Below are 24,754 nucleotides of genomic sequence, written 5' to 3'. Positions count from 1 at the left end.
ATAGGAATACAAGTAGAAGATGTGGAAGAAAGAGGGTCACAAGTTCCTATTTGCATGTTTTTAAGAGAATTGCTACATTTATAGCAGAGCTCTTAAAACTCTTCCTACGTGGGGACAATATCAGGAGACAGGGAGAGCTGTGTTTCTGTGAATATTTTTTTCAGGCTGGGGTTTAGGGCTTATCAGCTGATGCCATCAAAGAGTCGAGGCCAAAATGTTGGGTTTAAATTTGGTTTTCTGCTACCGAATTACTCTGCCGAAGCTCTGCAGTGAAGTGCAGAGTTGCACAAACTTCTGTGGGTGAATAAATGAATAATGGCATTTAATGCCTCAGACACAATAGGGAAAAACTCATCTGTGGCACCACGGGCTTGGGTTCCTTTAGTCATGGTGAGTAAATCTCCCTGGGCTGGTCCAGTGAGGCAAAAAGCAGTGTTACTGGGAAGCAGCTGCTTCCCATACCCGGCATGAGTGTCACAGCTTCTGCCTGTTTTATGTTAGCCTGTTATTAACTAAAACCCTGTGGTCACTCTTGACCATTCAGTGAGAAGCTTTTTGGGTTTTCCAGTGGTGGTTTCATGTAAAACACCCTGCAAAAAATAAGGGAATGTGGTAAAACGTGGCCTGTTCTTGGCAGAGTTTGCTCATCAGCACCTGGGGAAGGACAATGAGGATTTGAGAGTCTGGTTTAAGTGGAGAAAGTATTTTTTACTGGATACACAGAAAGGCCAGGAGATACGTGCCTAAAAACTTGTGTCTCCCTCCACACATTCCACATTTAATCCTGTCATTCTCATGAGCAACTTGGACTCACAAATAGTAGTAGGAAAAAAAACCCCAATCACCAAATATAACCCAAAATATCCCAATTGTCATCATAAGGCTGCAAGAGTTGACCACAAAATGTACAAACATGACCTTCTAGCACGTTCCTGTTTGTTTGCTCTGTCCCTCACCCCCAGGTCTTTTAAGAGGCTGAACTGTCACACAGGTTGTCATTTGGAGTATCTTGTGTCACCATCCCTGTCCTGACTTACAGCCAGCCTGGGATGGGGGAGGGATTTTTGAGGGTGACAAGCTCCAATAATATCTGTCCACGGATTAAAATCACAGGAGGGGATTTTACCCCCCCTTCCAACCTCTACCCAAATTCTCCTTGTTCTTCTCAATGGATTTGTCTTCTCTCATTGGTGGTTTTCAATCCACCATTTTTGGGGAGGGGGAAAAACCCCACACCTTGTTTTCCTGATTTTCCTCTGTTTACTTTCCATAGCTTGAAAAGTTTCTTTGAAGATGTTGACAAAAATAGCTGTTCCTCAATCCGTGTGATTTTGGGAAAAGCCTCCCTTTCCCTTTAGTCTGGGAGGCTTTTTTTTCCTCCCTCTTCCAACTGGTGTGTTTTTATCCAGTAATGGCCCTTTCTGGTGTTACTGTGGAGGCAGCTTTGAAAGACAAACAATAATGTTATTACATGTGATATCTTATTTAGAAAGAAAACACTTGTTAAAAGAGTAATTAGGCTGCAAACTTAACCACTTGGAAGTTATGAAATGCTGGGCTAAACTGCATTTCATTTTGCTCGTGCACTTTGAAAATAACATCGAATATAAATTCTCCACGATTTCTTTATGTGCATTATGTGCAAATGGAGATTTTATCAGCAGTTTTGTCCAAATTTGGCTGTAATTTCACAGGTCTGATAGAAAGAACACCTTGTTTGACTGCTGAAATCCAGAGGTCTTTGAGCAGGAAGGCATTAGATCTTCCTACATGCAAGAAGTTGTTGGTATTTTAGAGCATGCACGGAACATTTTCCAAAGCGTTTTGACTCCCATTCATCTCCTCGGGTGAAATGTGCCTTAGATCACAAATTGCAGCTTGATTTGAGCAAACTGGTGAGAGATCACCTTGGCTGCTGCATTAAGAATAATAACAACCAAGCCACCCCAGCCCAGGCAATCACCCAGCAGGATTATTTCAGGATGAGTGCCTAAAGTTTGGAAAAGAAACGCAGGGCTGACATCTGGCTCGTGTAACGGGGACTGCTGGAAAAGCAGCACGGTTCCTCTGGTAACGTGAAATATGAACGGATTCAAACCAGTGTGTCTGGGTGTTGAACACCCTTCGGACTTGCAGGTTGGCTGTGCCGTGAAAATTGTCCTTGAGATGTCTCAAAAACGCAGGGATTGTGTGTCTTAGAGGCTTGGGGAATCCACAAAGGATTCGCTTCCTCAGCTTCTCTTGCGTTTCCCTGTCAGGATGGAGCCCTCTGGTCCTTCCTCCCAGTCATGTTTCAGTCACCTTCAAGAAGAAAAACTTTCTTTTGAAGTTCAAGGAAGTATTGACGTGGTGCTGCTGCTGCTGGGGAAAGGTACTTAGGATAATTATGCTCCAGAGAACAGAACTGAGAACATTTCTGGGGGAGAAACCAGCAGAATGCAGTCAAACAAGCTGCTAAATAAGGAAACATCATTAGACAGCAGGGCTAACCTTGGGTTTGCTGCTTTGCTTTTCATTCCACACTCCAGAAGGAAATATAAACAGGAAAGAGCAAAGAGAGCCCTGATGGGAGAGAAAAACATCCTTTTGTGTCTGTGCTGTCCCCAAGTGGAGACCAGACAGAGTAAGAAAAAAAATCCCCACTTGAGAAGAGGCCCCAAGTGTCCATGAACCACTTGCAAAGTTGGGCGTGTGCTGAGGGCAGTGCTGCACACAGGCAGCCATCAGCACCCTGCAGGTGCAGGGGCAAGTGAGCTCCTGGCAGCGAAAGCGTGTTCTTCAGTTGGATTGGAAATAAGGTCTAACCTTCCATCTTTAAGTGTCACCAAGTTTTGTGCTGAATTACAGCTTGGCTGTGCGTGGTGTGTGTGCTCAGAGCAGCTGGCTCTGCAGGAGAGAGGAGCTGCTAATTGAGGCCTGAGCGTGGTGGAGGGCAAAATATTTTGGGAACCGTGGCTTGGCAAGGATTCAAGGTCTTCCAACAAGTTGCCATTGACTTCATGTCTGTTGTGTTTGCAGGGTGACCCGTATTTCCTCAGTCAGTGTAAATTCCAATTTCAGGCACAGCTGCCAAGACTAAAAGAATTTGAGGCATGTGCATGCAAATACCATCATGAAAATAATTTCCCAGGTCTATCTAGAGATTTATAAAATAATGATGAAGAATATTATGCATTCAGATTATTAGTAGATGAATATAGATCTGTAGAGATTCACCTTCTGATTCTTCTTTTTTTTTGCTTTGATTTTTAAAATGCACTTGTCCATAAACCCTGGGAGCGTGCAAAAATAATAATGATTACAGCTTGTAAAGAATAAATTAGCAAGAAATTCTTACTCCCCTCTAATTAATTCCTTAATAAATACTGAACAAATGACTGTGTTCTAAAGTCACTTATGTTTACAAGGTAAGCAGCAAGTGGAGGCAACAAGGGAAATTAAAGTGTGGCAGCAGCAGGTAAAGTAAAAAGGGCTGCAGGAGGACGGAGTGAGGGGACTTTCAAGACCTACCAAATAAGCTATTTATGAATTAGTATTTAATTCTCTGACCTATCCAGTGGTAACTTTATGGATAAAGCTGCTGGTGGTTGGAATGCTGAGAACTCAAAAGATTGAGCTGTAAATAAATACCATTCCTTCAGATCACTACTATAGGAAAAGATTTTCCTGGGTGCAACATTTATGGATATTGTTTATTGCATGTGTTATTGTAATATTCAGAAACGCATCAAACTCTATTTTAAAGTGATTTTTGGTTTCAATATCTGAAGAAAAAGGTCCTAATTTTGCATGTACTTATTAGGATCTGTATGACTCAGTTCTTATTTCTTTCTAGATTGGATAGCTCCTCTTCCTCTCAGCTGATTATACAATCCATATATTTATAGACAATAATCATCCCCCTCATAGCCTTCCTTTAGCTGTGTGGTGGAAGCCAAGCTCTCTTAGTCTTCTCTAAAAAGAGCCAGTTTTGTAATGGCTTCTGAAATCTTCTCTCCAGCTCCTTAGAGTTAAATTCACCTCTGAGTACTGGTGACCAGAGTTTTGGATGGTGTGTCAATTCTGGCTCGTGTAACTAATCAAAATTCAGGCAGAGATCACATTCAAAGCTTCCTGTGCCAAGGAAAAATAAATTCTCAGCTTAGCTGGAGATGATGTGGCTGACAAACTTGGGCAGGCACTTATTTTTTTGCTGTTTTACCTTCACATTATTATATTCTTTTCATCATCTGATGTAAGGCTTTGCCAATCAGACAGATTATGCCTACAGCTGCTGGGGCTGTTTCTGCTCCTCTGCATTTTCTAAGCTGCAGATGTTTTAGGTTTCCTTCAGCCTCCAGGTTCTGTGCGTTTTCAGCCATTGCTGATAGTGCTCAAGCATCATGTTATATCTGGAGTCTCCAGTTGGAATTGTGCCTTGGACTGTGAGTTTTCCAGTGAAGTAACACATGCCAGGGCCATTGCTGGAGGAGCTGGCAGGAATATTTATTCTGCTTCTCTACAGTTTTCAGTGGATTATCCTTATTTACCCATGGAAGTCACAGGTGTGTAAGCAGGGTATGTGTTGCTGTGTTGTGCCTTAACATGAAAACTCTTTGTTATGGAGGGAGCAGAGCCACTTCAAGGTCCTAATCTTGACAAATTTAGAGATACAAAGAGTTTTTGATATGAAGAAGCCAAAAGTTCTGTGCTGTTGACGTGAATTAAATAACCACTCTGCAAAGCCCTTCCCAAACCTCAACTAGTCAGAAAGAAAACCATTCCAGAACAGTGGAGTTCTGCCAAGAACACCCTCACCTGCTGAAGTAGTTCCTAAAGCAGTAAATATAGGGCCATAAATTTGTTGATATTCTTTTAGATGCATCCAGTTTATGCTGTGTGAATAGAAAAGGACTTTTATAGAAATTCAGAATACAGTATGGCCCTTTTTATGCAGGCATTTAATTTGTCGTAATCACATACAACTACAAGTTCTGATTTGAAAGGAAAAGTTTCTTAATAGAAGTTGTTTGTTGTGGGTTTTTTTTAATCTACTGCTTAAAACTTCAGTTCACTGTACTTTTCCTTGTGACTCCGAAGCTGCAAATTGCCAGGTTATTCTCAGTTACATGAATAAAAATCAGTCAAGTGCCATTATGAAGACTGCCTACAATATACTTTTGTATTTTCTTCTGAAGCAGGTCCTCCCCCAGCTCTTTTCCTTTTTGAACATGGCTGCACCTCCTCAGCCCTCCTTCTCCCCCTGTTGTTACCCAGTTGTGCGAGTGGGACGAGCAGCGGAGCGAGAGCAATTGTAGCTGAACCAAACCAGTTCCAACCAGGCACATTGGAGGTGCTCGTGTCCACACAACTCCCACTGCCACCCGCAAGGAAACCAACTTGTTCGGATGAGAAACTTCTAGTGTTGAGTGTGTTTGCGTTGCAGCCTTGGCTGGAAAGGCAGAGCCACTGGGAGGTAGAGGCAGATGCAAAAGTGGCAGCTGGGCAAGGGGATGGCGTGGTAATGGATGTGGGACTGGGATATGGAGTTACTTCTCCAGCTTGACTTCTGTTTTCCTCTGTCCTGGTAGGGGATTACATCACAATCCCATTGCTCATTTCATCCATTGATTCTCTTGTGTATTTAGGCTGAAGAGGGGGCAGATTGAAGTCTTACTGCTATGGAAATTTTCCATTTTTCCAGCATTACTTCTAACACCTGAGATGATTCCTGATCACACACTGACTCCTTGGTGTGTCCTTCTCCCGCTTCCTGTTTCTTTGCACTAAGATTTGCATTCTTAAATCTTTGTATCAGTTTCAAAACTGCTTTGCCACATCCAAGGAAATGAAATTTTCCTTATTGAAGCAGCAAAGAACTATATGCATAGTTGCAGAATTGTTTCGCTTTCATTATTAAAAGGGTACTTAGTATGGAAATTTCCTCTCATATTTTTTCCTAGTAGCCCAATGTTTTGTGCTTTATATGAACTGCAGGCTATTTTCCCTGTAGTAGAAAATGTTGCTGTTTTTATGACTGCAGGGATATATGGACTGTCTGTTGTCAAGATAGCCAAAACTTTTCAGTTTGGGGCTTACTCTTCCGTAGGAGTGCTTCTTGTAAGGGCCTTTCAGTAGCAACGTCAGGTAAATTTGCTTGCAGGTTCTTCTTGAAGTGCCAAGAAACCTTGGTTTCAGGTAACAGAAGAAATGGCAGGAACGCCTCCAGCAGCTCCATGGGGGGCTGTGGCACCGATGGTAACCAGCTCCCCACTTGCACTCCTGGACCCTTCTCTCCTCTCTGGGGGGTTGTAAATTCCCCGGGGGGTGGCGGAACGTGCCCGGGCTTGCGCTGGGAACGGGCCTGAAGTGGATGGGTCTGCAGTGATTTTTCTGCCAGAGTTTGAGACACGGATTAGTAATTGTTGGGTCAGAAGCACCTCGTGTGTGTGCAGGGCAGGCTGTGCTGACCCCGCCGTGGCTGCGGTGCCGCCGTGTCCCTCACGGCAGCCCCTGGAGCCCTCACGGGGCAGCCCCGGAGCAGCTGCCGCTCAAAGGCAGCGGGAAAACTTCCCCTCCGGGAGCCCCTCAGAGCCTCAGCCCGGCAGGGACAGCGGGAACACCGCCCCCCGCCCCGCCCTGGAGCCCCGGAGTGGCCGGGGGGGCAGAGGGGCCCGGGGGGTGTCCACGGGGACCGGAGCGATGAACCCAAAGGCGTGTGCTCCCCACGCGGTGCCGGCCCTGCCATCGGGACACCGAGAGCTGCTCTGCCACAAGGTGCCCGTGGGAGCTGTGCGACCTGCCCGCCCTCTTTCTCCTCCTTCTCTCTTCCTGTCCCTCTGCTTCTCTTTGCTCTTTTTTTGATGTTCTGGGTAGTTTAAAGCCGGAGGGATTGGATTTGGACTGGGTGTTGTGGATCAGTCTGTGCTGGGTGGGTTCTGTGGTGGAGTGCTTTGTCAGGATTGTGTGGTACCCTTTGGAACTCGTGCCAATTTCCCTTATTTATCTCTTGGGAACAAGTGTGTCTCTTGATGATCTCAAGGTATAACAGAACCCTATATTTATTTTTTTAAAAGTAAAACTCCTGGCTGAGCCTGGGTATTACAATTGGCCAGAAAGGAGGAACCTGATGAATAAGTGATTTTGAGGGATGCAATGGAGGCAACAGAGCGTTTTCTGTCTCTTGCCCCTCAGCAGCCAGCTCTGCCTCTCACCCAGTTCTTCATTTTGTGTGTCATGGCAGTGGATTTCTTTTGGGCTTTGGGTTTTAAATAGATGTTTAGAAGGCAGAGAATTCAGAAGCCACTTTACCAAGTCAAAATTCTGTGTGTTTAATTGACCCTTCTAGAAGTCAGTGGCTACTCCAGAAATAAGAGATTTGACCCGAGCATTTGTTCCATTATTTGAGTGCCTTGTTGCTGCTTTATCCATCTGTGAGTAGAGCAGCACCTGCGAGGAGCTGCAAGAGGTCTGGTGGTTTTGGGGAGCTCGGTGAGTTTTAGCATTAATGATACAATTTTTAATGGGCTGTTGAAAAAAGTGGGTGGGAAGGTAACAAAGTATTTTGAACTTGTGAAGAACCGTGGTAGAAAAAGACTTTGCTGTTGTTGAGGCGAGTTTTACTGTTGACTTGAGGATGTACGTGTGGCTCTGCTACTGGTCTATTGACGGAGCCTGTGATTTCTAGGCCTGATAATTGAATTGTGTGCTGCCAGGAGGAAACATGGAGACAGTTTCCTCAGGGACTGTCTCTTTGCAGTGGGATGCAGCTTATGAGTTATATAATGGGACTTTCAGGGGAGCACAGCAGTACTTGAGCTCAGCTCCAATTAAAGTCATCGACAGCCTTGCTGTTCCTACTTGTAGCTCCTGATGCAGGTTTCTGCTAAATCAGTCTCACCAGTCCTCCACGGTTTTCCCTTGGGAAGAGGAGACAAATTGCTGTGTTTCATTCAATTTGTTCTTAGTGATAATGTGGAAAAATAGGTATGTTTTTAGCAGGGGGATGACACATGACATCCTCCAGCTGTGCAGGCACCCTTTCTGAACTGGCACTGAGTTCACTCCCACTGCAGGGAACTTCATCCTGGAGTTAATCCAAGTGTAGCTGATGGATCAGTACACTGTCAAAATTCTCCGAAACCTGGATGAGGTGTATTCCATAAACAGCTGTAAATTATGGAGTTCGCATGTGGATTTGCTCTGAACCTACAGGGCCAGATACTTCTTAAGGATAACTTGTCTTTTCTTCATAATTCTTCACAGAAAGGGTGATTAGATGTTGAAAGGGGCTGCCCATGGAGGTGGTGGGGTCACTGTCCCTGGAGGTGTTGAAGGAAAGACTGGATGTGGCACTGAGTGCCACGAACTCGTTCACGTGGTGGTGTTCGATCACAGGTTGGACTCCATCTCAGAGGTCTTTTCTGACCTAATTGATTCTGTGATTCTGTAATTGTTTCCCATCAGATTCAAATGTTGATCTTAATATTTTCTTTGTAATGTGTTGTAAGGGTATTAGTCACATGGCTTTATTTTAAAGAACGTCTTTAAAATGCAAAATAAAGATAAGAGTAACGCAGAACTGCAAATGTTTTTTCTTGCAGAGATATGCAGTGCTTTCATGTTCAGAAAAGGATAAAATGGAGTATTTCTGTATTAAAGAACCATTTCATTATGATTAACTATTCCCAGTAGAAGCCGGTGTTTGACTCTCTGTTTGAAGTTTGTTTCAGCAAATTGGCTTTTTCCCTTTGAAAACTTTGCCCAGATATTGCCATCCAGTAGCACAAAATGGTGTTTGTTTACCAAACTGGTTTAGTTTTCTGAGGTTTATTTTGCTAGCACTCTATCAGGAAAACTTTGAAGGCAGTCTCGTGTCTTCTGGTAGACTGACTGGTATATTTAGAGGAAGCTTTAGATAAGCTTTCAAACACACAGGTTCTTCTTCAGGTTGGAAGTGAGGAGCCACAGGTTTCGCAGCTGAGTGGAAAATGAGTTTACCGAGTTTAATTAGCTGTGCATGAGTTAGACCATGTCCTGAGCTGGCAGTGGCTGGCAGCTGTGCTCCACAGTGGCTGGCGGCACGTGGCAACATTTCACACACTGGGGAAAAACAGACTTTCCAACAACCAGCAGGGACGTGGAAATGGAGGCTGAACAGAGCAATGTGTGACTTCCCAGCTGCAGTGAGCACTCGGAGCAGAGTGGAATTGTTTTTCTTAGGGATGTGTATAAAATGATTGGCTCTCTGGACCAGCTCACCTGTGCAGCTGTTGCCGTGCACACCCACTTTTCCTGGTCTCCTTGACATAGTTCTCTGGAATTCTGTAGGACAGTTGATGCTGCTCCCAGCCCGCTGTGCTGCCCATGGCTCTTTGGGATCGATGAGGAACCCTGCTCTGTAGCTGGGGTTGTGTCACAAGCAAGTTCCCAAGACACTCTGACTCACCTGGCATCATTTTGGGCAGCTTAAAATAGAAGTGAGCCAGATCCTCAGCTGGTATAAATTGGTGTTACTATATTAAATTCAGATGGACCTAGTTATAAGTGCTCAAGAAGTCACTGAGGGTTGCACAATCTCTTACCTTCATAACTGTGTGCTCACCCATAAAAGTGAGGTTGCACAAGGCACCCTCTGTGAATGCATCTCTGTCCCAGCTGTTAATTGAAAACAAAGATGGTGAGATTAATAATTCACTTCTCCAGGATTTTTGTGTTATAAATGATGGGAGGGATCCACCACTTGCATTAAGAGATGTTACTCTATTGCAAGATTAGGAAGTCCCAACAGCAGTGACTGGAGGTCTCTAAACAGGGCAGAGTTGGACTTGCAGAAGGTTTGGTGGTTTTTATTTATTTTTATTTATTGATTTTCTTTTTTCTTCCCCCAGTTGCTATGGCTTCTGTGCCTCCTGCACAGAGTGCAGGCTCCAGGCCCACCTGGAGGAAGTCATTAGCAAAACTCCAGTTGACTTTGGTGGAGGAGGGCTTGGGCTGCTTTGCTGCACAGGAAAAGGGGCATTTTTCTGGCCACTCCCCAAGTGTGTCTTCCTTTCACAGAAATCTGCCCCTGGTTTGCAGCAGGGAAATAGGGAATGGTATTTTCTCTTGTTTGCTGGGAAGTTGATCTCTGCCCTCTTAATTAGTTGTTTGAAAGATGAAAGTGAATGCCCGGGGTGAGGGAATTCCAGGCAGTTTTTTCAAACCAAAGAACTCCTAAGAAATGACACATTAGGAATTCTGATTTATCCAGCCCCACCAAATGCTGGGATTTTGCAGAGGTGCAGATCCTGCTCTTGTCCTCTTATTGTAGAGCACAGCCTGCAGCACCTGTCAGGCTCTTGCTTCTGGAGACCTGAACATACGGACCAAAACTCCAAACCAGCTCTGTCCCTCATCCCTCTCCATCCAGGAGGATGCAGATGCTGTCCCTGGGAGTGCTGGTCATTGCCTTTACCTTTCTTGTGTCTCTTCCTAATGTGCGTTATTCCATTTTAAAGAATCTTCTTACCTTTGTGTTATGGGAGGTCTAGTTGTACTTTTTTAAGTGAATAAGTTATTAATTCAATTTGCTTTTCTGTTTTTTTTTTTTTTTTTTTTCAAAAAGGTAAAATACCAGGCCAATCCCACAAAAAAACCTCCTCAACCTTTTCCCCCCAAAAACCACCCCCCAAACCAAGCGAGCAAACAAACCAAAGAACCTTGTGACATTCACTGTGTGTGGGTCAGCCTCTTTGTGTAAGATCTGGTTTCCTTCAGCATATTAAATTTCCCTCATGTGTTTGCTGTTAAAGCCTTTATTTTTAGGACTCTTTAGTCCTTTCAGTCATCGAAATCTGATTTTTATGACACGGTCTGCATGTGCCTGCAGCTTCTGTAGAACATTTCACAGTGGGCTGGAGACCATGTCAGGGTATGGGTGTTATTTGTTGTGGTAAATACAAGCCCTGCTTCCTGCCTTGGTTCTTGCTCTGAGTGTGACAAGCCCACATTTAGCTCTGCCATATTCCATGGTTTTCATTCATGACCATGCTGATACTTCTTCCTGAACTGGGAATTTTTCATTACCCTTGTCGTCTTCTGGGCAAGGGAGAACAAAAAGTAACAATCTCAGAAATGCAAGTTTCCCTTCAACAGGCTACTTGAAGAGGAGAAAAAAGTTCTCATGGAGCTGAGGAAATACTAGAACAGCAGGGAGTTGGGATTGCTGTGGGGGACTGAGGAGAATGTGATGAATGTACAGTCACGTTAATATTTGTTGACAGCAAAGGTCTGCAAGAGCTGTGCAGAAATGTCTCTCTTGAAATGGAAAAAAAAAATAAGGATCAAAAGTAATTCATGGTAAAATAACATGTCCATGATTTATGTTTTGTTTTTTTTTTCTTTTCTTTTAATTTAAAAGAGAAGGAGCAGTGGCTTTGTCCAGCACAGAGATTTCGAATTCCCCACACAGTATTTGCAGTTACTTATTTCAGGCTATATTTAGTCTGTCATTGAGCCACTCTACCACAGGTTATTAGTCCAAATGCTGGTTGTAAGTGAGGTAGAGAGTTTTAAGATGTGCTTCAAGACAGCCAAGTAGTGCTAAATCAGGTCAGATCTCTTGCTGTCCTTGCAGGACAGTTGGTGTTGCTCCTGGCAAAGCACGAGTGGTGCCGTGTGGATGCGAGCGCTTCCAAGGGATCGGGCAGCCAGGAATAGCACTGCTCCCATCTCCAGCATCCTTCCTCGTTCCCAGTGCTGAAATCAGGGAAAGGAGGCTCTCCATGTTACACGTGTGGAGGGGAGGGCAGGGATTTGCCCCATAGCAGCTGTCACCATGTGCCAGTTTTACTCCAGTGGGCTAACCCATAGTTCAAGGGCAACTCATGAACTATGAAATGCTTGTCAAAAGCACATCTTTTTTACTGGGCAGCAGCCACTGCAATAGTTGGAACCTGTTATCTTTGTAGATACAACACTTGTTGGGTTTCAGGTGTGCTTTTCAGAACGTCCTGGCAATAACAAAGCAGGTTTTCCATTGCTGAGGCAGGTTCTCTGTTTGCAACCATGCCTTTTTCACACTGTGACTAGCATTAAAATGCTAAAATTGTATTTAAAAGATTAAAACAAAAGCACAGCAGCTGCTATTTAGTGAGGCAGGAAATCAGCTTGGCTTCTGTATAATCTATATATCAAAAAGGACCTGCATGCTGTTGCTGCTGGAGTCACTTCAGTGCACCAGAGCTCTCCTTGAAGCTGATCCCAGTTTGGACAAGAATCATTGCAAACAGTCAAACCCCTGCCAGATGTGGCAAGTGGGACACTGATAACACAACAAGGCTCTTGGAATGATGTCATAATCATTTGTATTGCATTTTTTTTCCTTCCAGGAGACCGAGCTGCTGGATATCAGCCTCGTCAAAGATGCCAGATGTGGGAAACATGCCAGAGCTCCCAAGGTAGGAATTCTTGCTTTGTGCTTCCACGTTACATTGATGACCTAGGCAAAAAAAAGAAAAGGGCAATGATATGCAAGAACTTAAAAAAAGAAGTAGTATTTTGGCTTTTCCTTATGTAACACGGTTTGTGACGAGAGGCGTCGGGAATGCTGAGCTCTTGTTGTTGGATTCTGCATGGAAAATGCTGCCAAGAAACAAAAATCCTGGTTCATCAAGGTACACTTACAAGCTGTTGGCTTCCCTGATGGCAAGGAGCTGATATTTGCTTAGGTCCCTGTTGTACTTTGTGCTGCTGATTTCCCTCCTTTCCTCTGGAGGCCGGAAGGAGGTTTTTGGTTCTTTTTAATCTGCCATCGGGGAGGTCGAGATGTCGGCTCCCTTTAGCTTTGCCCTGATGTGTTGCACACTCCTCTGCAGTCTCTGAAGACAGGAGGTTGTAGATGTATGTTCTCTCTGGTGTTTTTCTTTGGACAGACAGTACACATCAGAGGAAAAACCAAAGCACTCAAGCTCCAGAAGCAACATAGAGCCTCAGGGAATCTCAGGAGTGATAGGGGGGGAAAAAAAAAAAGCAATGTCCTCCTGGGCTTCCAAGTATGGCCTTGCTGCTGCTGAGCTGTGGTTGGACATCCCAAAGGAATGATCCTCCTCCAGTCATCCTGAGGGAGGAAAATGGCTGTGGCTTCCCAGGAAGCACACATGGCACAGCCCCACAGGCTCCTCGGCCCCCTGAGGGCAGGAGTTGGGAACGGAAAAGGTCGTCTCTCTCTGTGCCAGGATGCACTTGTAGTTATCTCCGAACAGACTATTCACATTTGGTTTTCAAAGCTTCCCATGTAGCGCTGGCAGCATTTTAAAGGCTGAGTTATAATTGAAATGCAGCAGAAGTACTTTGTGACATGCACATTAATACCAAATGAGAGCCCCATGATTAATGGCTCGGTGATGAATAGCGATAAAGTATTAACAATGTCTAGGACGTTATTTTAAAATGCTACCCATTTTACAGAGGACATTCATGCGCTTCTAACAAAATGTTTTGAGCTGAAATTTATGCACAGCTATTGCCTTGGTGACTTTTATTTATTGGGTTACATAAAGGCTGTTTTTGTTACAGCACGTTACGGGTTTGACAGCGGTGGCATTAAGTGAAGGGTACGAGAAAACCCCCTCTCTTTAGGGGGGTGAAATGCACCACCTGTGTGAACCAGTTTGCTTTTTGTCATTGATCTGTGTGTGGGCAGAAGGAAAACAGCACCTGGGTTGGCTGTTGAGGGGATCTTGCAAAAATGGTGTGCAAAAAAGAAAAAACCACCTCATTTTGGGGCCAGTGGTGTAAGTTGTGCTTTAATCTGAGTTGAGGGGCTGAGCAAAGGAGTGTCGAGTGCAAGTGTATTTAGTGTATTTCTGATCTACTGCTGCCTTTGGATAGAAATAAGTGTCTTTTTAAATAAGCCTTGACTTAAATAAAAAAAGGAATTATTATTTTTTTTACAGTAAACTCGATTTCAGTGTCATTAACAACACCCATAGTAAGGTGCTGCTACACAAGACCATCACCAAGTAATGATTTTAGAGGACTACAAGCAGTCCTAGTTATCAAAACCCAGTCTGTTCTCATGCTGCATTCAGTGTACCTTTCTAATTCCTATAAAGACAAAGAAACACAAAGGGTTTCTCAGTTTCTCCATCAGCCTTGTTGGCTGACATTCTCTTTTCACAGCATTTCTCCACAAGTCCAGACACACATAGTTTGTGACCATTCTTGCATGTCTGTTGTTGCATCTTTCTGGGTTTCTCACCCAGCAGGTCTGGTTATTTTCTCCATTCCCTCTCAGGAATAGCCTAAGAGTTTAGCCTTTAAAGTTCCGTTGCAGACACACAAGTGCAGCTTCAATCCCAGAACTGTCACGTTAAGATAGCACGAGCAATGAGCTGAGATCAACTCAAGGTTTGTGCAGGCACTCAGAGTGCAAAACCCCATCTTCTCCTCCTCCAGCTTCTGGTTTGGGCTGATTATTAGAGTCTCCTGAAAGCTCTCTCTGCTTTTTCCCTTCCCTGGAGACTGAAGAGGAGAGCACCAGCACTGTTGCTGGGCGAGGGACTAGCTCAGGAAAGCACCTGCTAAAGAAAGACCTTCCTGAGGACCTCGGGGACAGCGACCCACAGGAACACATCACTCGATACCTGGGAGGGAAAAAGCTTGTCCTGCAATCCCAGAGCAGTCAGCAGTGTCTTGGAATGACCCTGTGTTTGGGAGGAGCTTCAGCACTGCCTTCTCTTTGCACGTTGTCAGGGATGGCTCCTTCTGTCTTCCTTCAGCTGCTATTTTCAGAAGCAGTAACAGAGTTTGCTGCCTCGATGCAATATACACGGAAAGGCTGATTGCTGGGAATGAAGGCAAATCTCAGGCAGCACAGGGCACTGCAGCAGATCTCTACACCAGAAGAGAAATTCAAGTAATGCTCTGAGGAGAATGAGAAAAACCACATTAATTGTGTATGTTAGGAGAGAGGGCCCGAATTCAAAATACAATGAAATTATACAGAAGTGATGGAGTTATAAAATGATTATCAGGACTTTGCCCTTTTAGTTTGCATTAGAATCAGACAGGAAAGGGAGCAAGAGGAATTTCGAGTGCAGGAGATTATTATGCAGTTAATTTTTCCTTCAGAGAACGTGACTGCCCATAATTCCAGCCATGGCATGTGCTGCTCTCAGGCACTCGGAGCTGTGTGAGCTGAGGAGCAGCAGCAGGGTGGGTGCTCAGGGCTCACGCTCGTGGTTTGAAATGCTGAAAGGATGTGAAAACCAGGACTTGTGCCTAAGCAATGGTTTGTTTCCCTTTATTCACACCTTACCTGGAGCTTGGTGTTGATGTACAGGCCGAGAGACGTCTCTTCCCTTGTAAAGTTCGGTGTCGAGGTTTGCAAAAGAAAATAAAATAAAAGAAACGTGATTTTGTACAAGGAGGCGTGGAAATAGCTCTGGGTATTCACACACCTTCTGCAAATTGGGGAAGTGCCACTCAAAAGAGGGTCCATGAGGGAGTCATGGCTGAGAAGGTCAGGCACCAGTCAGTCCCGAGGAAGGGTCAGGTGGTGAAAATTTGGCAGCTGCAAGCTCGCAGGACGAGGGAATTTGCGCTTCTTCCCGTCTTGGATTTATTTTAGCCAACAACAGTTTCTATGGAAACTAAAATCTTAAAGCAACTGGGTGAGTGTTTCTACCAGGGAGAAGAAATATCAGGATGAGTTGACAGGGGATGAGGAAATAACCCCATGGCAAGTGCTCATATTGGAAACTTCTGATGCATCTGATCAGTCTGGTTCCCCTCGGCATCCTGTTTCCCCCTCATAAATCATGCAGCAGGAAATGAATTTCTTTAAATAACATATACTGTGAAACCTGTAGGAGATGAAATTATGAATGATGGAATCACTCTCATGCCAAAATGTGTTCAGAGAGCAGTCCCTGATTTTAAAACAGCTCATGGTTCCCCTGCCCCAAATTTTCTCACTTTAACAAGCCAAGCTCTGCTGAGAAAAATAATTCAGCTGTTTGAATGTCAGAAATTCGCCAAGACCCCACCTACTATTAATATCAGCACCAGCCTTTCTCTATTTAATGGGTTTTCTTGAAATACTCAAGTAGAGAGAGATGATTTTGAGACTATCTCAGCTGTAGCTGAAGAACTACTGTGGAAGGTTTGCTGGTTTCTGACACATCTGTAGAGGAAAATCAGCATTTCCTGAACTAGGTGGGCTTGGAAACTCAAAGGAAAAGCTACCAAGGAAAGAACCCTTGGTTGATTTGCTTCTGAATTAGGCTCTAATTGCTAATTTATGAGCCCAGTGACTACAGCCTGTCACAATAAACCTAAATCAATCACTTGCTTTCCTCGTGGTATCCCAACTTGCCTTTTTGCAGGCAGCCCATGATTTTTATGGTCAGGTTGTTTGTTTTTCTTTTGTTCAAGAGAACAAAAGAGGCCTCCATCACTTCTGAAACATTTGAAAGGAGACCAATTCTTCTTCTCTTTATCATAAGAAGTCCGTGGGGGGACATACATGTTGTGTTTAGTGACAATGATTAGGCTGCATGTGGGAAATGGCAGATTTTATTTTTATTTTTGCTTTTTGGTCCACTCAGTGAATTCCCTGGAAAAGCCAGCTGTGAGCCTGGATCCCACAGCAGAGCAACACACCCCCTGCCCTTTGCAGCACCAACTTCTGGGGCTTTGCCCGTCTCCAACGCTGCTTTTGATGTTATTTTTAATCTTCCGGTAAATGCAAGCTGCTTTCCCTTCAGCAACCTTGATGCTAAATTAGAAACTCTAATGTAAATTATGCCTAAGCAGTGTTCTATTTCTGCCAAAAAAGAAGTAAAAAGGGAATATGCACGCAGCTCACCTCCTTCCCACTCACCTTGGGGATAACAGTGACAGCCACAAACACCCGCCCCAAACTTGTTTGTTCCTTTACGTAACTGCTTTTTTTTTTTGGTAATACTGGTGAAGTTACATAAACATGTTCTCCAGGCTGAGTTTTGCTTTATTGAGGAAGGTTAAAATTGAGTTGTTTGGATGGTACATGGCCAGTGTGGTCACAGTGGTAAAGATGGGGAAGTGCAAGTAGTTGAGGCTCCTGGAGCGTGGGAGTTGCGGTCACTGAGAGTGAGGGGGTTTGGGCCTTGGACCATCCCTGGGGAGGGAGGGGTTTGCTCTGCCCTTCTCTGCTCACTTCCCTGCAGCTTGGAGTCACCTCTTCTCCAGGCTGACCTGGCTCCCAATGGTACCCAGCAGCTTTTGCTCTTCCAAATTTTCCCCACCGGTGCAGGATTTATTCCAAAAAGGTCTCCCCCCTCCCATAGTGAAGTCCTGTGGCTTGTTCAGGGATCAAAGCAAGGTTCTGCATGGCCAAAGGGCTTGGGGGTGGGTTTTGTTGGTAATTTTCTTTTCTAAACCTGTTGAAAGTTGACTTCTTTGGGAAGAGTCTCTGTCCCAAGAGAGAGCTGTTGGTGCTGCTATCCGGGGAGCCTGGAGAGCAGCTCTTCACTCCTCCATCACCTAGAGAAACAGTGCCATCAGGAACATTATCCCTGCTGTTCTGGAAGCAAAGCAAAGCTTCCTGGCAGCTGGGTGACCATTCTCCTCCTGCTCCACCAGGTGACAAGCCCTGTCCCAAACACACTGCCTTGTTCAGCCGAGGGGATGAGCTCCAGCATCCCACGCGTGGGCTTTGCTGCCTGCAGGGATCCATTGGCTGCTCATACCTGAGGCTGAGGCACCTCAGAGACCATCAGCAGCCCTGTGCACCACCAGAATGGCCCCAGAATGGTGATTCTATTTACAACCCCTAGTGCTGAGGGAACTGGGACCCTTCCAGAGGAGTCATCCCTTGTCCAACTCAACTCTGCCTGGGCAGTTGATGGGAATCACTACTTCCCATGATCCGAGCACGGCAGAAAGCACAGGGTTTTTTTCAAAGGCTTTCACTACGAATCATTGCCAGAAAGATGCGATTATTTTTTTCCTCTGCTCGCTGACGGTTTCAGTGAGCTTTCCATGCTGGCTCTGTGCTCCTCTGTGTGATATTTATAAACCACTGCGTCTCTCGGCCCAAAGCGTGCAGCGAGAAATGCCGCGCTCTGAGGAGCACAGAGGCACGTTCAGACGGTGATCTTCAAACCTTCAGTTGGAAAAGGGAGGCGCAGCTCAGTTAAATACATGGTATTTGAGTTCCTGAGAGCACCAGAGAGCATCAGTGAAGCTGTGCTTCAAATGGTGCTGCTGAATAAACCTGCACACGTGCATACGTTTAGGTTTTTTTCCCCCCTTTGTCTCCTCTAGTGTGACTTTTTGCGTGATTTCAAAGAGAGGTTGACAGAGACAGCTTTGTGTGCTCTCAGGCACACATAATACACCAAAACGATATTAAACCCATCCACAAGCCACTCCTGGGAGCTTTCAGGGGATGAAAGCAGCACTCTGGAGGGCAGGGACTCGTCACTCAACTGAGCTGTGCTTCGTGCAGGTGGCAAGTTCGGTGCTGTGCTGGTATTTCCTGCCATAGCAGAGTTCTTGGGAATTCCCTCCACACTGGTCCCGCTTGGCACAAGAATTATCAAGTTATTTTAGGGGTGTTTTTAGCAGTGCTGAGGTGTTAATATTGCCTATCACTGCCTAATAGTATCTGTTTGTTACCTTGTACCCCCTGTCTGTTCACATCCACCTCTTGACCTGAACTAAGATCATAACATTTTGGGAAAGTGCGACCCTTTTTTTCCAGTGTTGCCTCAGTATCAGTCCTGTTTGATCAATAGTGCTCCAACTGCAACACTAATACAAAAACTTATAAATCAGATATTTCTATCCATAAAAATAAGGAATGCTGCATTCTCTGTGTCATGAACACTCAGTCTGGAAAGGATTTCAAACTTTTTCATGGGAGAATGTACAGGTACTAAATAACTGGTCTTTCCTTTGGAGTTGTAATCTCCATCTAGACATATTTCATAAATATTAAAGTATATATTGTAGAGATCTGCTGGTAGTGCAGTACCCTCAAGCTTCAAATGCAAAATCAACAGGCTCAAGTGAAAATACCGCAGCAGATCCATTTTTTTTTTGCATCTGCTTAGAACAAATGATTTAAATTTTCCTGGTTTATTGAGGCCCAGCTTGGTGATTTCTTTTTTATTACATCCCTTGACTTGTTAACAGCTGCTTGAAGAAAGCTGGTAGGTTTTAATTAGTTGCAAAGATTTGATATACTTGTTATTGTGGGTATATAAATGGCTCCTTCTCATGGAACCAGCAAAGCTGTTTAGGCTTGGAAAAAAGCCCACTGGGAAGAGGATCAGGTGTAGATCCTCAGTATCCCTGGATCACAGAGGTGCCAGGTGAAAATGCCCCTCTGCCCAGCTGTCTTTGGTCGGGACTTCTAACTCCAGATACTTGGTTTTGAGATTTAGAGGAGCTGTTAAAAAGTTTCCTTTAATATCCACATTATTTAAGCTTTAACTCTATTAGAGCAGCTTCCACCTTCGAAGTTTTTAGTTTTTCCAATAATGGGAAGAAATTTGGCTCTCCAGGCTTAAACTTTGATTGGGAAATAATTACAGCCTTGCCATAAATAATCCTTATTTCATCACTGTGACTATTTGGGATGGGGGGGGAGGGGGAGGAGAGGTTTCCCAAGGCCTCTTGGACACCCCAGCCTATTTAATTAGAAATAGGATTATGCTACCAAGTAAGGCATACAAGTACTTCATTTTTAAATGAATCCTGGGCAGTATTTATGTGGTGATAACAAAAAACTTGACCAGCTGTATTGAGTGTGAGCTGCCTGTCTGTGGCTCTCTCAGCTCCTGTGGCCTCCCAGCCTAATCCTGGTTAAACAAACAAAATTACTGGCTGGGGAGCTCAGACACTCTGTTCCGCTCCTGGGCTGCTGATGAGCCATCCCCAGGGATGTTCCTGCAAAGTGGATGGCACAGGGACGCTCCCTGGGAGGAAGGAAAATGGTTCTCTGCGTGCCAGAGCCGCAGGAACATTTTGTGAGGGCCAGGGGATTTTGCCTCCTGCGTTTTTCAGCCCCTGGTGATTCACAGGAACGAAGGGCAGCGCATTCCTGGTGAAAAACTGTGTGTTGAGGCTGATACACGTGATTTAGTGAGGGTTTGGGCACTATCAGGTGCATCAGGGATGGATTCTTTCGAAGGAGAAGCCCTTCCACCACTTGTTGAACGAGTCAAAGTTGCACATCCCCTCCCAGTGCTCAATATTGACTGCTATAGGGGCTGTTTCCTGCACGTGGCTCTTCTTTTCTGTGGTTGTCAGCACTGTCCGTGTCCAATATCCTTCGTGGTTTGGCTTCAGATGGCAAAAGTCAGATCTTCGTTCCTCTTGGGAGGGTTTTTGGTTTAGGTCTGTGAGCTTCTGCGTTACCTTGGGGAGTTTGGGTAAACACCCAGTTCCCTTACTCTGGAGAAGAAATCCCTTGGCTGGAAGTCCTCAGGGAGTTCTTAGCTGTGATGTTTCGCAGTATTCAGTTTCTTTGTTGGTTTTTGGAATTCGAATGAACTGGCAAAGGTGGGATTTAGAATCAGGCCTAGATGGTTGCTGATATTTTCCTTCCCCCGTCGTGCTCTGCCTCTGCATCTGGGATCATTCCCATCAAGGGAGACTGATTTCCAGATACTGCACTTCCAATGGTGGTTAATTACCATAGAACCCACTTAAGAAATGTCTTTTCCTTGTTATTTCCAGGAGGAATCCTAAAACAAGTGTCAGTACAACTTGCAAATACTAATACATCATAACCTGGGTTGTTTGAATTTGGATTTTTTTTTTCTTACAATAAATTTATATCCAGTCCTGGTCCTAGGGCAGTGTAAAAGTAGTTTATTGCAGCTGGTAAAGAACTGGATTGTTTTTAAAGGGATTTTTGGTTCTTATTGCTGCTCAGAGTGAACCTCCTTCCTCCAAGATGAATGAAACACATTTAAAGTAGCCTATATGAGAATCTGTGGGCAGGATTTGGAATGTTTAGTGGAAATGGCCTCCAAATGGTATTTCTAATGAAGTGGCAGAAGCAGAGCAGTGGTGCCAGGTGAGGTCACTGCACAAAGGGAAAAGCAGCCACATTAATCTGGGAAATAATGGTGGCAATTTGCATGTTTAAAACGCTTTAAAAAAAGACAAAACCAAACTCAGATAAACTGAAGCATCTGCGTGAATGGCTTTACCTGTGTGTTGAGGCACAGAAGACACAGCTGTGTGTGGGGATAGCTGATGGAGCAGTGGGAGCACATTCCAACCCCCCAAGGGCAGTGGGATTTTCCTGGGCCAGACTCCCTTGAGCCTGTGGAGAACAAATCCAGCACGGGCTGGTTTTTCTGCAGTACATTTGTGGTGCAACATTTTAACCCCCCAAATGGTTTTTTGGCAATTGGAGAGGGGAAAGCTGATTTTAGCTGTCCAAGGCAGCCCAGTTTTCCCAAGCAGGGATCCCTTTCTGCCCTTCCTCCCAAAGCTGCTGCTTCCATGCCTGGCAGCTTTCCCCCTTCCTTCATTTGGGAGAATTTGAAAGCCCTGCTTAGGTCTGCTCATGTTTTGGTGATGCTTGGCTTTTCCCTTTGGTTCATGTTGAAAATGTCTCGTTCTCTGCAAGCACTATCACTTGATATTGTGAATTAAAGTGTTTGCATGTGACAGTTGCAGATTACGGAATTAAACCCATTACTTGGGATACAGAATTGTCGAAGATGGGTTTACACATCCCACGTAAAGCAAGCTTATTGCTGCCCTTTCTGTGTGTGGAGCCTGATTCATCCAAGAATTTGGGAATCTGCTCCACAAGTCTTGTTGGAAGGCTCCCTGTAGTGACCAAGTATTTGTTTGGCAGATCCAGGAAAGGTGTGATTCCCAGGACAAGGGAACTGGGAGACAAAGCATCACTTGAAGAGATTTCTATATTAAGTAGCCGGGAATTAAGATGAGTGATGGGAACATAGAAGTGTTGTCAGCAGCTCTCTCCTGAGTAGTAACTGTGCCTGTTAGTCATGCAGTTTATCCTGATGATAAACTCAAAACTTATTTGCAAGATTATTTAGAGGGTAAGGAAAAAACTGCATTTTGCTTTAGTCTTTGAGGGAATGTCAGATGTGATTTAAACCGGTTTGCTATAAAGTTATTGCGGCTGCTGTTAAATGTTAGGGAGATACTTAGAATTCTGCTGTGCTTATAAACGAGGGGAAAAGATGAGATGTTTTTATTTGCATGAAAACAGTGAACCATGCTGTTGATGCAGATGTGGACTGCCAGAACAGGGGCTCTGTGGTCTCAGCAAGCACAGAAAAGCCAAGGGCACTCAGCCCAAGCCCTCCTCGGAATCCTCCTGTCCAGGAGTGGATTTCGTGCTACCTCATGCCCTGCAGACAGTTATTTGTGCAAACGAGCCGGTTTAGAGAGTATTGTTTGTCACAGGCTTTAAAACCAGAACCCATTTACATCAATGGCTGCAAATCACAGGTCTGGGGCAAAGCCAGAGTCTATTTATGGGATACTTATCAGTGGGTCACGTGTTTTCCAGTTTCCTTGCTGGAGGAGCGAGCCCACCCCCCAGTGAAAGAGAGAAAGAACTGCTTTTCTGGCTGGGCCTGTGAGCAGAGGCAGCAGAAGGGAAAGGTTGTTGTGCTGCCCTCAGTTCTTTGCTCTCCCATCAGTGTATGATTGCAGTTTGGGGGGGAGCATTGATTTTGTTTGGGTTTAGGAAGCAGAAAGCTCAGAAATGTCTGCAGGAAATGAAAAGGCAATCAACAGGCAAATCACCAAAGAAAAGGGATGGAGAAAAAAAGGCAAAAAAAGGCTGTATTTGAGTTATTTATTCTTGGGATGTGCAGCAGGGTTCTCTAAGATCCCTGTTGCCCTGAGGGAACTGATTGGCTTCCTCTTAATTTTGCTTCACATAATAAATTCTTTGCTTGAAAAACCAGCTTGAGTGGGCTCTGCATGTCCAGGATCTCTCTCCTTCCCAAGTTGCTCTCTAGGCTGATTAGTGGATAGACAAAAATACAACCTGTCATCCCATTGCAAAAAAACCCCCAGGCTGACTGGTCACGTCCTGTGTGTGAGAGAGAAAATACTGTCCCAACTCAGAACAGAAGTGCTGATATCTGAAACCAGGGCTGGGAAAGAAACAGGACGGCTCATTGTGCTGGAGGAGCCCTCCTGAAATGCAGATGGGAGTGATGTGGGCAGCAGCTGGCTCGGGGTCTGAATTCTCCTGCAGAGCCCGTGCTGGGAGGGCAGAGTTTAGTCTGGGCACACACGGGCTGGTGAATTCAGCTGCCTTTGTTTGGTTTGCAACTGGGCTGGATGTGTGTGTCCTGACCCGTTTGTGTAAATATATACTGTGGGCTTCGTTAAAACCTGCTTTTTAACGGGCATAAAACAAGTTTTGTTGACCATGAGACTGGAATGAGAGAAAAAAATTCCGATGGGTGTTGTTAGCAAACAGCATCAGAAGGGAGACTTGAAGGGAAAAAAATCCTTATTTTAGAAGTGATAGCTGTTTAAACTTAATATAAACTTGTTCCAGATATTTCTGTTTATTTTCTCATTTGAAATAGCTGATATCAGTGGAAGTCATCTACATTTTGCTGGACTGGAGATAGTTTTCTGTTAAAACAAATAGGTTGGAGTTTTTTTCACAGACTGGATAAGATTGGAAAGGACCACAGTGGCCCATCTGGTCCAACCTCAATCTTTCCTGTTCCTAAGTTCAAATCTGTTCCTATTTTTGTTTATGGATCTATTACAGACAGGAGTGCTGTTCAAATGGTTTGGTTCATTTGTTCAGTGGGGCTGTCATCTGTTCTGAGTGACTTTTTCTCCTGAAGAGGAGGGATGGGTGGTGACCACATGCCTTGTCTGGTAGGAATGAAGCACCGACATCTGACTGCAATTATCTTGGAGACACAAGCAGGGCCCCAGGAGGAGGACATGAAATCTGGATGAGTTGGAGCCAGGGGAGGTGACCCATGTGAGAGCAGTGGGAGCTGTCAGGGAGCCCCTGGAGGCAGCTCCGTGGGCTGTCCTGGCAAACATGAGGCCACTTTTCCTTTAGAACAGAAAGACAGGTCTTAGCTGGGATAAGAGATGTGGAAGCAAAGAGCTCCTTGTGCAATCTTAGCAGCTGTTTAGTTTTTATTGGGAAGCAGCTAAGCCAGGAAAAAGTGCAATAAGCAGCAGTTAATAATGGTGGTACAGTTTTATTGCATTGATGTGTTTATTTTCTACATCTGTATTTACTTAACTCCTCTCTAGATTCAAAAGGGGTTTGAAGTACCTTCAGTTATGGATTTCAGTTAATGCTGGATTATTTCAGACTCACAGAATCATTTAGGTTGGAAAAGACCTCCAGGATCAAGGATTCCACCCTCTGACCCATCCCCACCTTGTCAACCAGCCCAGAGCACTGAGTGCCACGTCCAGTCATTTCTTCAGCACCTCCAGGGATGGGGACTCCACCACCTCCCTGGACAGCCCATTCCGATGTTTAAACACCCCTTTCCATGAAAAAATTCCTTCTGAAGTCCAACCTGAACCTTCCCTGGTGCAGCTACACCCACCCCAGCAATTTATACTTATTGTCATTTCATTTTGAGTGCATCTCCCTCTCTCTTTCAGAAAGTTTCTTCATACTTAGTCTTGTTTCTTGAAAACTGCCCATGAAATCCCTCTCAATCAGGAGCTCAATTCCGTGGTATGCAGCCTGCACCACTGCATGCCTGTGCTTCGGGTCATGCATTAACCTGTAATCACTTTA

General features: G+C 44.7%; 1 protein-coding gene across 4 annotated transcripts in view; it reads left to right on the top strand.

The window, feature by feature from the left end:
• Positions 1 to 24,754, top strand: part of PLCB1 (phospholipase C beta 1) — a 317,877-nt gene that overhangs the window by 74,879 nt on the left and 218,244 nt on the right. For all 4 annotated transcript variants that reach the window (XM_050316645.1, XM_050316644.1, XM_050316647.1 and 1 more), the window contains exon 3: positions 12,351 to 12,419. In XM_050316645.1, the coding sequence (XP_050172602.1) occupies positions 12,351 to 12,419 (69 nt within the window). The remainder of the gene's footprint in view (positions 1 to 12,350; positions 12,420 to 24,754) is intronic.

This window comes from Myiozetetes cayanensis, unplaced genomic scaffold (assembly GCF_022539395.1).
Source record: "Myiozetetes cayanensis isolate MyiCay16 unplaced genomic scaffold, myiCay2020 scf2-11, whole genome shotgun sequence".
Lineage (NCBI taxonomy): Eukaryota > Metazoa > Chordata > Aves > Passeriformes > Tyrannidae > Myiozetetes > Myiozetetes cayanensis.
This window is presented reverse-complemented; position numbering and strand designations above follow the sequence as displayed.